This window comes from Abramis brama (assembly GCF_963993115.1).
Source record: "Abramis brama genome assembly, chromosome: 6".
Classification (NCBI taxonomy): domain Eukaryota; kingdom Metazoa; phylum Chordata; class Actinopteri; order Cypriniformes; family Leuciscidae; genus Abramis; species Abramis brama.
Genome location: NC_139968.1, coordinates 46739285 through 46756251, shown reverse-complemented (window position 1 = coordinate 46756251; position 16967 = coordinate 46739285). Strand labels below are relative to the sequence as shown.

Here is a 16967-nt window from a genome sequence, read left to right as displayed (position 1 = left end):
TTCAGTGACCCTTCCCAGAATTCCTCCAGTCACGTGTGTGTGTGTGTGTGTGTGTGTTGCAGTGATCTACGACAGCTGTCCTCAGGCCATCGATCAGGCAATCTGGTGGCCAAGGACCAAGTTCGGTTTACCGGCCGCCGTCTCGTGTCCGAAAGGATCCATCGGTAAGAACCAAACAGCACTTAAAGGGTCCTGTAAAGTAAGTCTCTGATGTCACCAGAGTGTGTGTGTGAAGTTTTAGCTTTAAATACCCCACAGATATTTTTATAGCGTGTTAAAATTGTCACTTTTTGAGGGTGAGCAAAAACATGCCGTTTTTGTCTGTCCCTTTAAATGCAAATGAGCTGCTGCTCCCAGCACAGGGGGCGGAGCTTCAACAGCTTGCACTCACACACACATGCACTGAACAATTTAGCAAAAACTTTTAGCCTTTTATGTTCAAACCGGATCAGACAAAGATGAAGAGACTCGAGAAGAAGTGAAACATGTAGAAGCAACAGGACATTTCTGAACGGTTAATTGATGAATTTATGTGGAGTTAACTATCTTCTAGTCACTGATTAGCATATTATGTCATTATAACCTATAAATCGCGTTCAGGGCGGGTTTATGTAGATTTTAGGGTTAGTGATGTAAAAAAAAAAAAATTATTAATCGGCCAACTTAATGGCCTCTGAAACCGTTAGTCGCCGCTCTAGTTCACACAGGAAGTGCTTCTGTTTCTGCGCAGGAACCGCGATCCGACACTGTGACGAACACAAGGGCTGGCTCTCTCCCAACCTCTTCAACTGCACATCCCTGAGCTTCAGTACACTCAAGACACTGGTGAGTCACACACACACACACACACTCACACACACACACTCACACACACACACACACACACACACACACTCACAAGCTCTTGATAATACCAGTGTAATACCCATGTCATTATACAAATTTCTGTCCACATAAATCACAAAAACACACACACACACAAACACACACACCAACCGTTACTGCATCACCCTCACGTGTGTGTTCGTGTCCACAGTCGGAGCGTCTGGCGCGTAACGCGTCTCTGATGGACTCCGCTAGCGTCCAGCACACGGCGGCTCTGCTGCGTAACGCTACGAGGAACGCGAGCGAGTTCTACGGCAGCGACGTGAAGCTAGCGTATCAGCTAACGCGCTCGATCCTGCGACACGAGAACGAGCAGCAGGGCTTCAACCTCAGCGCCACGCAGGACGTGCTGTTCAACGAGGTACGCTTTATACCAACGTTTAGCTAATGTGTTGTGTTAGCGAGTCTGAAGGTGCTTGCACACGGAGGCCGAAAATATAAAAATACTTTAGCACTGTATAGCACTCGAGGTTGAGTTTGAAGGTTTTTAGTTTTACAGCGCCTCCTGCTGGTGCATCTATATAAACACTGCAAACCTGTATTAAATACTAGTGTGGAATATTTCTACAATACTCACTCATGACAGTAAAAAAAAGTAAATCCACTGCAGCATTTCCTCTCTAACTCAGTAGAACATGTGGTTAACACCCAGTCATGAAAAATACCGTGATATAAATTTTTGGTCACACCGCCCAGCACTAGTTGACTCGACTCTCTTCACCATGACTGTTCTGTGTCTCTGATTAGCACCTGATGCAGGTGGGCAGTGCCATCCTATCGACGAGCACACGCGGGCACTGGGAGCTCATCCAGCAGACGGAGGGTGGCACGGCGTCACTGCTCCAGCAGTTCGAGGAATACACCAACACACTCGCCCAGAACATGAGGAAGACCTACCTGAGCCCCTTCACCATCGTCACGCCTAACATCGGTCAGAACACGCATGCACACACACTTCCTCCCGTCAGCAAACATAGATGTGCAAAATCGGTGTTTCTGATTGGCTGAAGAACCACAGGCCACGCCCACTGACTCTTTCAGTCAGTTATAGACGTGTGATCCATCACAACACAACATTTCAGTGAAATCAGGCATTAGTGGTGTCTTCTGTGATATAGTTTTAGTAGGGCTGCCCTCAACTAAAAAATGTTCTAGTCGACTAGTAGTCGTTCATTTATGCCATTAGTCGACTAATCGCGCGTTTATATTAATAAGACATAAATCATAATAATGCGCCTTTAATTCTATATAAAATACAGAGCCTAATCAGCGCTCACATGCACACATAAAGCTTGCGACGGCGCACCGGCAAATGTAATGATTATGAATGTGTCATGAAAAAGAAAAACAGGAGAAGACGGTCTAAACATTTAAATAATGTATTGGTAATGTTTTCTTTGTTTTCGGCTGCAGAGATTAAGTCACAATGCTGACTCATCATCTCCCAGTAGTGGACGCGGTGCCTATATGCACGTTTCATACGGATTACATAATCTGAGAATATTTATTTTCTATTGGTATCTGTTCATTCAAATGTAGACATTTCAAGCTTTCTATAGATATATTTCTCATGTCTGTGAGGCGAGTATACGCTGAGTTTCGGTTCATGTGATGCGCTCAAGTTCACTGAGACCGAGACGGCAGAAAGTACCATTATTTTACAAAAGCATAACGTTTTGTTGATATTGTGAGTTTAAAGAAATAAAAGTAGACCCTTTCCAGTTTGCATTACTCTTATCTGTATGACCAAAAATGAGGGAGTATTTTAAATTAAATGCAGTGATGTGTGTGTCATGCAGTAAACACACTCTCCACACAAACATTTGAATATGCGACTAATAATAGCGCGCATTTGTCTAGGTTAGCATTAGAGCGAACAGACTTTTAAAGTTGCTACTACTTACATGTTTAAAGTGATATTAGCCATATTTGAGGTGGATGAATGATAGGCAAATGTTTGGATTTCCTGCATTTAACGATTTGTCCGTCAGAGACTGTGTGAGTTTTTTTTTTCTGCGACTAACCAACTAATAAAATCTTAATCGACCAAACCTCTTCTAGTCGACTTATGGTTAGTGGACTATTAGGGGGCAGCCCTAAGTTTGAGTGTTTTGGTATTGTATAAGGACTCGTGCGTGTGTAATTCCAGTCATCTCCATCGATCGTTTGGAGAAGATGAATTTCGCGGGAGCCAAACTTCCGCGGTATCAGTCTCTGCGCGGGCCACGCCCACTCGACCTGGAGACGGCCGTCACTCTCCCCGACTCCGTCTTCATCCCCGCCCCCGAGGGCAAAGGTCACCGGCACCACAGCGAGCCAATCACAGAGCCCGGCAGGAACCACACGGCCAATCGGAAGAGACGGCACCCGGAGGAGCGCGAGCAGGACGCCATCGCTAGCGTGATCATCTTCCACAGCCTAGCGGCGCTGCTACCTGAGCGATACGACACGGACAAGAGGAGCCTGAGGTGAGAGCGGACCAGATGAGTGACTGAGAGACTCACCGATTCACTGATCTAACGCTGTGTGAGTGTGTGTGTTCAGGGTTCCCAAGCGTCCGGTCATCAACACTCCTGTGGTCAGTATAACGGTTCATGATAACGAGGAGTTACTGCAGCACAATCTGGATAAACCAATCACGGTGCAGTTCCGCCTGGTGACCACTGAGGAGCGCTCTAAACCCATCTGTGTGTTCTGGAACCACTCCATAGTGTGAGTACTTGCACGATTAATACTCAAATACTTGCATTATTGTGAGTACTTGCTCGATTAATGCTCATATACTTAAATGATTGTGAGTACTTGCACAATTAATACTCATATACTTACATGATTGTGAATACTATATATACTTACGCACGATATATACGCACGATTAATACTCATATTATATGATTGTGAGTACTTGCACGATTAAATTCTCAAATACTTGCATTATTGTGAGTACTTGCACGATTAATGCTCATATACTTGTATGATTGTGAGTGCTTGCACGATTAACACTCATACTTGCACTATTGTGAGTACTTGCACGATTAATACTCAGATACTATATGGTTGTGAGTACTTACACGATTAATACTCATGTACTTGCATAATTGTGAGTACCTACATGATAAATACTCATATGTGTGTGTGTGTGTGTATATATACAGGGTGGGCCATTTATATGGATACACCGTAATAACATGGGAATGGTTGGTGATATTAAAGTCCTGTTTGTGGCACATTAGTATATGTGAGGGGGCAAACTCCTCAAGATGGGTGGTGTGTACTAATATATACTAATGTGCCACAAACAGGACTTTAATATCACCAACCATTCCCATGTTATTACGGTGTATCCATATAAATGGCCCACCCTGTATATATATATATTTATATATGCTTAGCAACCACATAGGAACACCCTGTCCTGTCAGTCATTCAGAGCACCTAAAAACGTCTTATCAAACACTTCATATATAATTTGTAAATATAAGATGTTTGTGTGTGTGTGTGCAGTACGGGTGGTCCGGGCGGCTGGTCCTCGAAGGGTTGTGAGGTGGTCTTCAGGAACAGCACACACATCAGCTGCCAGTGTTACCACATGACCAGCTTCGCTGTGCTCATGGACATCTCACGCCGAGAGGTGACACACCCAATCTAACCATAATAACCTGCTTACAACAAAGTCTTGTGTAGTTTTTGATGAAGATGACTTTCAGAATCAGGTACTTCCTGTTTACTTCCAGATCTAGTCTTGTATCCTCAGGTCAGATTGAGTTTCTTTATTTGGTGACAACCTGAATAAATATTGTTTTCTTTAGCCCCAAACCACCTTTTTTGGTAAGGTATGTAAATGTGTGGAACGGACAGCAGGTTGACAGAAAAGCGGCAGATAGACATTAGGGCTGGGACAATATATCGATGCATCGTGAATCGAGAAATGATTCTGGATCAATTCCAATTTTTCAGAATGCATCGCGATTCTCTCTTGAAACGATTCTGAGTTTAGTTTTTAACAGCAGATGGCACTGCATGCTTTAGAAACATCTGTAATCTGCTGGCTTCCAATGCCTTACACACACCACTTAAACCTTCTATAAAATAATCATTCATAACGTACGAAAAGGTTGAAGTGAATTACAAGGGTGTTTGCAGTGGCTGTTTACATTATTCATTATGAACATTATTCCCCAGCTCTAATAGACATAAACACGTTGACTGTGACTCTAGATAGTTGTGTGAAGGTGTTCACCCAGACAGCAACATTAGGGGTTTTCGCACCCCAGAGGAACCTTCTCATAGTTCCTAGAACTATTGGCGGAAGTTCCTGGATTTTGGCGTGTTCGCACCGCAGGAACTAGGAACAATTTTAGTTCTAGGAACTCCTTTTGGAGGAACTAATTTACTCCTACTTCAGAGTTGGTCTAAGCCAGCACTATAGGAACTACAGTGACGTTAGTGTTCGCTGATTGGCCGAAACCACGTGAAACACCAGCATCCGCCATTTAAAAAAAAAGCTGTGTAAACACAGATTATAGCCTATATATTTACTAACTAACTATAGAAACTAACTCTACGAAGATGTAAAACAGTGATAGATCTTAATCTTTACGCTGAGGAGAAAATCCAACGCAACTTTGAGGAGACCAAGAGAATCATGATTATGTATTTCTGCTCAGCAACACTGGACATCAAACACACGACATACGCTAATAACTTTTCATTACTGTCTACTTTCTATGTATAACAGTTCTATCTAATAACGTATTAGACAGGACCGTTAGACAGATCGTAAACTAATGAACATGGAGAATGCGAGAACTGTGAGCTCAGTCGTTCTCAGCGCCGTCAAAATAAAAGTCACAACAAGCGCGCCTTACAGAGTTCCTACTGGCACTCGAACACAACCTGGAAAACGTTCCTATGGGAACCATTAGTTCTCGGGGAACCACCCTGGTGGCGGGTTCCTATAACTAAGTTCCTATAACTATCCGGTGCGAAAGCCCCTATAGTGTCGGCCCAGATCCGGCCCACATCTGGTACATCTGGAACATCTGGAATCCACACGCACCAGATCTGGGCCGACACTATGTTGCTGTCTGGGCAGAGAAAACCGAATGAAGAGCTGAACAAACGTGTGTGTGCTTCAGAACGGAGAGATCCTGCCGGTGAAGCTGATCACGTGGAGTTCGGTGGGTGTGACGCTTGGCTTCCTCTTCCTCACCATTGTCTTCCTCTCCTGCCTGCGGGCTGCTAGCAGCAACAAGACCAGCATCGTCAACAACGGGGCGTTCGCGCTCCTCATCGCACACCTCATCTTCATCCTGGGCATCAATCAGGCTGATAACCCGGTAACACACACCTCCCATGTGTGTGTGTGTGTGTGTTTGAGAGTGTGTGTGTGTGTTTGAGAGTGTGTGTGTGTGTGTGAGTGAGTGAGTGAGTGAGTGAGTGAGTGTGTGAGTGTGTGTGTGTGTGTGTGTGTGTGTGTGTGAGTGTGTGTGTGTGTGTGTGTGTGTGTGTGTGAGTGTGTGTGTGTGTGTGTGTGTGTGTATGTGTGTGTGTGTGTGTGTGTGTGTTTGAGAGTGAGTGTGTGAGTGTGTGAGTGAGTGAGTGAGTGTGTGTGTGTGTGTGTGTGTGTGTGAATATGTGGCAGAGTGTGAGTGTATGTGTTTGAGCGAGTGTTTGAGTGAGTGAGTGAGTATTTGAGTGAGTGAGTATTTGAGTGAGTATTTGAGTGAGTATTTGAGTATTTGAGTGAGTATTTGAGTGAGTGAGTGAGTATTTGAGTGAGTGAGTGTTTGAGTGAGTATGTGAGTATTTGAGTGAATATTTGAGTGAGTATTTGAGTGAGTGAGTGAATATTTGAGTGAGTATTTGAGTATTTGAATGAGTGAATGAGTGAGTATTTGAGTGAGTATTTGAGTGAGAATGTGAGTATTTGAGTATTTAAGTATGTGAGTGAGTATGTGAGTGAGTATTTGAGTATTTGAGTGAGTATTTTGAGTATTTGAGTGAGTGAGTATTTGAGTATTTGAGTGAGTATTTTGAGTATTTGAGTGAGTGAGTATTTGAGTGAGTATTTTGAGTATTTGAGTGAGTATTTTGAGTGAGTATTTTGAGTGAGAATGTGAGTATTTGAGTGAGTATTTGAGTGAGAATGTGAGTGAGAATGTGAGTGAGTATTTGAGTGAGTGTTTGAGTGAGTGAATGTGTGTGTGTGTGTGTGTGTGTGTGTGTGTGTACCCGTGCGTAACACAGCTCGTCTCCCTCAGTTCCTCTGTACAGTGATGGCCATCTTGCTGCACTTCTCCTGGATGTGTGTGTTCTCCTGGCTGTTCCTGGAGGCCCTGCACGTGCACCGCATGAGGAACGAGCTGCGCGACATCAACTTCGGCCCCATGCGCTTCTACTACCTGATCGGCTGGGGCGTCCCGGCCTTCATCACGGGGCTCGCGGTCGGGCTCGACCCCGAGGGGTACGGGAACCCCGACTTCTGCTGGCTCTCGCTCTACGACACACTCATCTGGAGCTTTGCGGGACCCGTCGCGTTCGTCGTGTCCGTGAGTGTTTTAAATTAACACCTGCCAAATGCAGGTAAAAATGAACTGTGGCGGGAAACACTTTCAAATCACGAGCCAATCAGGCGTGTTACTTATTATGTTTACTCACTTTGCTGGGGAAGTTCGTGTAAGACAAATCTGTGCAAATATCCTAACATTTCCTAACATTTCTGAATTAAATTCGTAATTTCAAACTGTATAATATGTATAATTTATGTATGTATAATAATAAACTGTGAGTCACCACCATCCCCAAATCCAAACATTTTTTGCCGCCCATACGCGGTGACATATGTGACCCTGGACCACAAAAAATTTTTGGACAATATTTGGCCGAGATACAACTATTAGAAGATCTGGAATCTGAGGGTGCAAAAAAATTTAAACATTGAGAAAATCTCCTTTAAAGTTGTTCATTTATGTTGGCGATTGTGCTGCATTCACTCACAAAAATAAATGTTTTATATATTCACGGTAGGAAATTTACAAAATATCTTCATGGATCATGATCTTTACTTAATATCCTCATGATTTTTGGCATTTAAGAAAAATCGATAATTTTGACCCATATAATATATTGTTGGCTATTGCCACAGATACACCCATGCGACATGTGACTGGTTTTGTGATCCAGGGTCACGTATACATTCCTAACCGACAGTTGCATGATAATTAACTAAATAAGTACATAAATATAAATATGCACATACTAAATAATAATAATAATAAACAAATACATAACTTATAATAAATAAACTCCAATACAACACTTATTAATAGACAAACAGCTACAACAGTGTGTGTGAAAGTGTGTGTGCTTCTCCCTCAGATGAACGTGTTCCTGTACATCATGGCGTCGAGAGCGTTGTGTTCGCTCAGACAGAAGAGCTGCGAGAAGAGATCCGCGCCAGCGTGAGTCTCCTTCACACTCAATCCAGAAGTGTGTGTGTGTGTGTGCGTGTGTGTAATGGGTTGGTTTAGGGGTAGGGTAAGTGTGTGTGTGATGGGTAGGTTTAGGGGTAGGGTAAGTGTGTGTGTGCGTGTGTGTAATGGGTTGGTTTAGGGGTAGGGTAAGTGTGTGTGTGTGTGTGTGATGGGTAGATTTAGGGGTCGGGTTAGTGTAAGAGGACAGACTATTCAGTTTGTACAGTATAAAAACCATTACGCCTATGGAATGTCCTCACAAGTATAGCAAAACAAACCTGTGTGTGCGTGTGTGTGTGTGTGCAGGGCGGGCCTGCGGACGGCGTGTGCCGTGTTGTTCCTGGTGACGGTGACGTGTCTTCTGGCCCTGCTGTCGGTCAACAGTGACATGATTCTGTTCCACTATCTGTTCGCAGGATTCAGCTGCGTTCAGGTACAGTGATGTCATCAGACCTCGATCTGCTTAGTAACGCCCTAGCAACACCCTACCCTTCTGTTCTGATGCAGTCACACGTGTGTTTGTGTTTTCAGGGCCCGTTTATTTTCTTCTTCCGTGTGGTGTTTAATAAAGAAGCCAGAGACGCCATGCGCTACTGCTGCGGGAAGAAACGGCCCGATCACATGATCAAATCCAAACCATCCGTGAGTCACCTGACCATAACACTGCAGAACACACACTCCTGAAATCCTCTTTATACTGAAAATACAAAACAATCATATATTAACCCTTTCATGCATGAATTATGATAACCTCAGTCAGGATTTTTTTCCTATGTGTTTTTATTGCTCTTAGGGCATGAAAAACAATAATTGATTTTTATTTTATTTTTTTACAAATTTTTCAAAGAGATCTTCAGATGTCCACTTGAGTGGACAGCATGCGGTTGGTTTAAACTGAATATATACTGTATTAAATATAAGACAATAATCAAACAGATAAAGTATGTGGATTTAACAAACTAATCAATGCAATTATATCAAATAATGTGAAAACTATAAAATATATACAAAAAATATAAATGCAAAATATTGCAATGGCTTCATACAACTTCATAAGTTGCACTTCGCGTATCTTTGATATCAGAACATGAGGATGTGATTCCATCAGAATTTTCTACAGCCTGTCAAGCTACAACTGTGGAAACCACTCAGATGGTCCCTCCAGTGCACCAGAGTATGGAGATTTACCCTTATTAGCTGATAATTCTGATTATGTTCAAGATGGACATGCACATTTCTATCATAGCCCTCCTCTGAGAAAACCTAGTGATACGTTTTTTTCAATCTCATCTGAAATGATCAGTGTTGGATGTAATGCATTACAAGTAACATGCATAACAGATTACTTTTTTGATGTTACAAGTAAAGTAATGTGTTACAAGTAACATGCATTACCTAATCAGATTACTTTTTGATCTAACAAGTAATTAACTACAAGTAATGTGCATTACCTAATCAGATTACTTTTTGATGTAACGAGTAAAGAAACGCATTACAAGTAACATGCATTACGTAATCAGATTACTTTTTGATGTTATGAGTAAAAAAACGCATTACAATAACACACATTACATAATCAGATTACTTTTTGATGTTATGAGAAAGGAAACGCATTACAAGTAACATGCATTATGTAATCAGATTACTTTTTGATGTTATGAGTAAAGAAACGCATTACAATAACGCACATTACATAATCAGATTACTTTTTGATGTTATGAGAAAGGAAACGCATTACAAGTAACATGCATTATGTAATCAGATTACTTTTTGATGTTATGAGTAAAGAAACGCATTAAAAGTAACATGCATTATGTAATCAGATTACTTTTTGATGTTATTAGTAAAAAAACGCATTACAATAACATGCATTATAAAATCAGATTACTTTTTGATCTAACAAATAAAGTAATGCATTACAAGTGTCATACATTATGTAATCACATGACTTTTTTCGATGTCAATGAAAATTACATTCTAATAATACAAATACATTTATTTACAGTAGAAAAAGTCAATGCATATTAAGTTTTTAAGTTTTAAATTTCAAAAACAATATTCACATTATAATTATGAATTGTAGCTGAAATATAGCAGTTGGTGCATGACGTCCACTACAGTGGACATGTGATTAATCAGAGTTTTCTCTCAATCTAAAATCAAAACCTGGAAAATTTTACTGTGATATGACTCATTAGATATTGCTTTATGCTGCAATATTTTTTTTACCTACAAGAGTCTCCTAGGATAGAAGGAATGGGTGGATATTCTGGAGCAACTTGGCATGTCTGACTGACCCTTGGCCATCTTGGTTTGGAGGGGGAAAAAATCGAAACACAACGGCTTGCCACTTGGTTGCAATTTATAGGATGATGCACCAGGGTCCAATGAAGAGGCTGATGTGCAACTTTGCCATAAAAACCCGTGCAAATTCAAGAAAATGCTTTTTTAATAGCTGTCCACTGTAGTTACCACTATGCGTGAAAGGGTTAAAATAAATAATGTAATAGTGTATATATAGCACTGCTATATTTAGCTTCAAATGCTAAAAAAGTTTTAATATTTTTTGCCCTATATCATGCCTATTATTATTGTAGTTATTGTTTGTGTCTGTGTCTGTCAGGCGTTCGTCTGTAACAGTAATTATGCGGACGGGCGTCTGTATCACCTGCCGTTCGCCGAGTCCAGTGTGTCTCTGAACGGAACCCAGAGCAGCAAAACTCATCAGAACTACATGCCCTTCAGCCTCCGGTACACACACACACACACACACACACACACACACACACACACACACACACACACACACACTCTCTCTCTCACTCACTCACTCACTCACTCACACTCTCTCACACACACACACACACTCTCTCACACACACACACACACACACTCTCACACTTACACACACACACACACACACACACAAACACACACACTCTCTCTCTCACTCACTCACACTCACTCACTCACTCACACTCTCTCACACACACACACACACTCTCTCACACACACACACACACTCTCACACTTACACACACACACACACACACACACACAAACACACACACTCTCTCTCTCACTCACTCACACTCACTCACTCACTCACACTCTCTCACACACACACACACACACACACACTCTCTCACACACACACAAACACATACTCTCACACTTACACACACACACACACACACACACACACATATGTAAAACTATATATGTTAACTATAATGATAACTATAATAACTATAACTACAACTATAATGATAACGATAACTATAACGATAACGATAATGTATTGGCGATCACACTAACGCACAGTACCATTCTGTTTATTATAAGCGCTGCAGTTTTGTCGTCTGTGCTTTAAATTCTCGAGCTCTTTAAAGCAATGTTGCTTCTCGAATACATTTATATTAACCGATCATATTTTTAGATATTTGAACAGGAAAGCAAGAAACAAAAGACTCATTAAAAACTCTTGTTTTGTTTCAGTGGAGACGATGTGAACAGCAGCCGCCTGAGTCTGAGTGAACACAACACACTGTTCCAGGACAAACAGCAGATGGACGGTAAACACACACACACACACACACACGTGTACTTCTCACAGTCCGCTCATTTCAACCTTCGCTCGCGTGTGTGTGTGTGTGTGTGTGTGTGTAGATCACGACTCCGACTCTGACAGCGATCTCTCGGAGCTGGAGGACGATCAGAGCGGCTCGTACGCGTCCACACACTCGTCCGACAGCGAGGAAGACGAGGGCGAGTTCCTGAAGGAGGAATGCTGGGAAAATCTGGCCACCAGCGGCACCATCAAACCTCATGGTACGACCGACGCGGTTCATGCCATTCGTAGCTTCTGTTAGCGTGTGTCTGTATATGAAAAGCTGGACGATAATTGAGTTACATTTTGTGACTAAATAAAAATCACAGTTGAGATTTGCTATATATCGCTTTACGCGAGTGCACCGTATAGTCTGACGTAGCTTCTGTCCGTCAGATGTGTGGGAGGCGGAGACAGGAGCGGTGGAGGCGGAGACTCTTCCCAAACCAGAGGATGCTGGGACGGAAAACCTGCTTCTGCTGCTGCCCAGTGTACCGAACACCAGCGCGCCGCCGCACAAAGGTCTGAGCGAGCCTAACACTCTTTAGTCCCGATCCAGTGGCGATTGCGCATTGTAACGTGTGACCGTGACTCGCAGGAATCCTGAAGAAGAAGCCGCTGTCGCCCATCGCCGAGAGGAACGCCATCAACCGCATACACAACCAGCTGTCGGGAGACTCCGCCTCCTCGCGCGAGGGTCGAGGGGGCGGGGCCAGGCGGGATCATCCGACAGCGAGCGGACCAATGAAAACACTCGACAACGATTCGTCCGAATCCGAGTGAGTGATAGCTTTACAGTTTGCGACGATATAAACAATATAAATCTAGCAGTTGAGATTTGCTATATAGTATATAGCGCTTCACGTGAGTTTACTGTACAGATGCGAAAAAAGTTGGACATACTTATGAATATCATGTTATGAAGAGCTATTAGATAATATAGTTACATTTTACGACTTAATTAATCCCTAAACTGTCACCTCTCTTTTTGAGAATAGACGTGAAAATGCGAATCCGAACTTAAAAGGTTGTAAATCAAGAATGCTTTGGAATAAAGGCCTGAGTTTGAAAGTATGAATAAGTTATGGAAGTTTAAATTTACTGTAAATCAAATGTACTGTACTAAACTAGGCATTATTTTATATAAAATATCTATTTTACTAAATAATTTTTGCTCTAAAATTAATTTAGGCGCTGTACCAAAACTATCCACCGGGTGACATCTACATCTACATCGCATTGAATTTATTTTTGATGCATTCTCCTGTAACAAATTAATACATTTCTGTCCAAATATTACTTCTATCACAAAATATGAAACCTTATGACCCAGACCTTTCTGTCGATATGTGTTTTGTCAAGATTAGAAAAGGTTTTGATTATAAAGTAGCATAGCTGCCAACTTTTGAGTTTTACTTGGAGTGAGATTTATGTCGGGGAGGGGGGTGTAATTTTTTTTATTGCATCACAATAAGTGTATTGTGATTGTCAAAACATTTTAGTAACTAAACTGAATTTTATTAGGTTTAGTGACAACATGTTACAATGTTTACATGGTACAATTTATGGTAAGCTACGCTTTTTTATTATTTCAATTCAATTATTGTGATTTGATTTAATATTGACTCATTTGGATAAATATTAGGTACACAAGATAGGCATTAATTTTTCTCAAGAAAAAAACAACTCACCTAATGCTGTAAACAAAATAAATATAATGCGTTTTTTTTATTATAACAACTTTATTTAATGATATTAGTAAAAATATAATAAATATGCAATATAGTAGCCTACACATATTTAGCAAAATACTCTCTATAGCTCTTTTTTTCTAGCCAACTAATGTGCTATAGCCTATATGGTCATTAAATGGCTTTCCTGAGGTAAATGTTATGTGACATAATTGTTCTCCAGCTGTTTTATTGACCCCTTTGTTTGATTGATTGGTCGATATTATGTATGAGGAATATACATTTCGGTAAGTTGTACTGTATCTTTCAACAGTGTTCATTCGTGTTTAACGTCACGTGCCGCTAGGGATCTGTCGCGTCACATTTACAAGCGCCAAAACGGTATTTATTGTCTGAATTTCGTAATAAAAGTGACAGAATCTGAGAGCTGAGATTTTTTTTATATCGTAACCTGCTCTGTCTAGTCTGTCGATCTCCGTGTCCTCTTTGCTTCGCGATTTTTCTGTGCGTGAGAAAATGGATGTGTGGCGTGAGAGCGTGTGAAAAGTGTCAATTGCGTGTGTCTCACGGTGAATGCGTGAGAGTTGGCAGCCCTGAAGTAGTTAAAATAACTTTTGTAATATGAACTCCGCCCACTAGGGGAGGAGACCGCTAAAGTACCGTTTCCACGGTAACACAACGTCCAATTTCAAACCGGTTTACACAGGATGAATTTTGATACCTAATTTATGATGATTATTAAAATATGTGATATGAAAAAAAGCCAATAAAAAAAGAGCGCCAAACGTCCCGCTAGCGGCACAGTTGAGATTAGCTATACAGCATATATCGCTTGTATGCGAATAAAGTTGAATATACTGTATATCGAACTTTATTTTAAAAAGCTGGACGATAATATAGTTAAACTTTGCGACTAAATTTAAAAAAATCACGCATTTGAGATTTTATAGAGAACAACATATGGATATCTATGGCTGCAAACGAACAATTCGTTCCCGCGACTTGCTAATACGTCAGCACGTTTTACGAAGGAACGAATTAGTTGAACGTGGCCACGATTTACTAAAATGAGAGAATGAATTATATATTTATCATACTATATAGTTACATTTCGAATTTTAACGTTCTTTTTTCTGCTGACCGTGCGTGACCGCGATGTGTTTCTCCGCAGATGCTAATGAGCGACGAGGGAACGAAGAGGCGAGGAACAATCTTCCTGTTTCTGTCCCAGTTTGATTTGTCCCACGTTTCACGCGACAGCCGATCTGATTCTCCGTGCCAAACGCTGAAGAGAGTCGCCGCTTTTACAGTTTTGTTTACAGACTTGAAGTGAAGCACTTTTTGATTTCTTTCGTCCTCTCGCCGCATCGAAACAACACTGACTTTTTGTAAATGAGTGAAAATATCAGGGAATTTCCAACATCGCGCTAAAGGACTGAGCGAAGAGTGAAGGATGATGGGAACTCCAGCCTTGAACTGAAGCCTTCTCCACCAGCAGAGCCTTGACTTCGTCCCACTGGAGGAGAAACACACTTTTGATACTCGCTCTTTTTGTACATTTTGGGGACACTTTTATACAAACTTTTAAAAAGACTCACGTTTAAAACCTTTTGAATGAAAACCTTTGTATTTTATAGATTAGCAATGGTCTGAAATGTGAATTTAAACATTTGTCGCAGTGTTGTACAGATCTCTAACACGTCACACACAGAACACGCGCTGTAGACTCGTCTTACCCGTCCGCATGGAAGCTCGTTTCCGCCACGGAATAAAAAAATTGAAAAACGTAATTGTGAATTTTGTAACTCATGATTTTTTATTTATTTTTTCACAACTGTGAGTTTATATCTTGCAATTATGACTAAAAGATAAAAATATATTTCGCTATATTTCAACTATATTTCGCAATTGTGACTTTTTTCTCATAATTACGAGGTTATATTTCGTAACAGAGTTAGAAACTATAATTTATAATAAATATAATTATAAATATAACTCATAAGTTTATACAAATACTTAAGTTTATATTTCGCAATTCTTAATTAAAAATCGTAATTGTGAATTTTGTATCATAATTTTGACTTTTTCAGACAACTGTGAGTTTATATCTCACAATTATGACACAAAAAATTTAAAAGGTAATTGCAACTTTATATTTCGCAATTCATTTTTTTTTTTCATAGTTCATAGTTCAAATTCATAGTTTATATCTTGCAAATCTGACTAAATTTAAAAAGTAATTGCGGCTTATTTTTTGATAAAATTTAGGGTTTTTTTTAGTTTATATCTTACATTTACATTTTTCTCACAATTGCGACTTTACATCTCGCAATTCTGACTAAAAAATAAAAAGGTAATTGCAACTTTATATCTCGCAATTCTTACGTTTTCTCTTACAGTTGCGAATTTATATCTCACTATTCAGACTTTTTTCTTACATCTCAAAAAAAGAAGAAAAAAAAAAAGGTCAGAATTGTGAGATAAAAAGTCGCAGTTGCCAAATTTTTTTAATTCCGTGGTAGAATTTCCGCTTTGTGTAAAAATGCAAACGCCACTGCCACTGTTGTGTGCTGCTCAAAACTCCAGACGGGTCATTTTTGGACTTTTGATAACAAACGCGTCAGAATCTTGCTGTACAGACATGTTTTATACTCATATGCTTGTGCTTTATTACTGTATTTGTTTCAGTCTCATCACTGGAACCAGTTCTAGCTGGAAACACGTCTGGAAACTTTGTAAAACACTGACTTGAAGTAAAACTGTTTTTAATATTTAACGCCTCATTTGATTTCTCAAGCTATCACTCAAACTTTAGTCAAACTCCTAAATATTAACTTGCACTTTTGAGTTTGCATGTCCAGAAACACTTGCATTCTCTTCAGCATATCTAGTTTTAGTGTTACTGTAATGTGTAATTATTTTTTAATTAATTTAATTTTCATAAAATCACAATACTAAAATTAGTATTGTGATTTTACAATAAATAAAATTAATTTTATTGCTTTTTTTTTTTTTGTTCAGTACAGTCGTTATTACAGTATATTATTTTTTGTATTTTTAATAATTATTATTTTATAGCCAATGAATTGGTAAAAACAGTGGTAATGTGACCAATTTTTTTTCTTGTGGTGAAATGTAAAAAATATATACATTTTTAATATTTCCATTTTCATTGGTGTAGGCTTTAACAATTGTCACTCTGAAATTTCTAGTAAATATCGCAAATAATTACAAAGTGATGGCAAGAACACAATGAATTAAACATTAAATCTTTAAGTAGAAATACTGAAATAGTATTTTCTTGTA

The 16967-nt window shown here is 40.1% G+C and overlaps 1 protein-coding gene across 1 annotated transcript in view; it reads left to right on the top strand.

Moving 5' to 3' along the window:
• The window catches only part of celsr2 (cadherin, EGF LAG seven-pass G-type receptor 2), a 64957-nt gene extending 48520 nt beyond the window's left edge, over positions 1-16437 (top strand). The window contains exons 16-33 of the mRNA XM_084117330.1: positions 63-164; positions 731-825; positions 1037-1246; positions 1633-1816; positions 3035-3353; positions 3430-3597; positions 4390-4516; positions 6024-6224; positions 7149-7436; positions 8266-8348; positions 8667-8793; positions 8892-9002; positions 10984-11111; positions 11859-11935; positions 12030-12191; positions 12367-12492; positions 12569-12749; positions 14833-16437. Coding sequence (XP_083973456.1) covers positions 63-164; positions 731-825; positions 1037-1246; positions 1633-1816; positions 3035-3353; positions 3430-3597; positions 4390-4516; positions 6024-6224; positions 7149-7436; positions 8266-8348; positions 8667-8793; positions 8892-9002; positions 10984-11111; positions 11859-11935; positions 12030-12191; positions 12367-12492; positions 12569-12749; positions 14833-14839 — 2696 coding nt within the window. The 3' untranslated portion in view covers positions 14840-16437. The remainder of the gene's footprint in view (positions 1-62; positions 165-730; positions 826-1036; positions 1247-1632; positions 1817-3034; positions 3354-3429; positions 3598-4389; positions 4517-6023; positions 6225-7148; positions 7437-8265; positions 8349-8666; positions 8794-8891; positions 9003-10983; positions 11112-11858; positions 11936-12029; positions 12192-12366; positions 12493-12568; positions 12750-14832) is intronic.
• Positions 16438-16967: the final 530 nt, after the last annotated feature.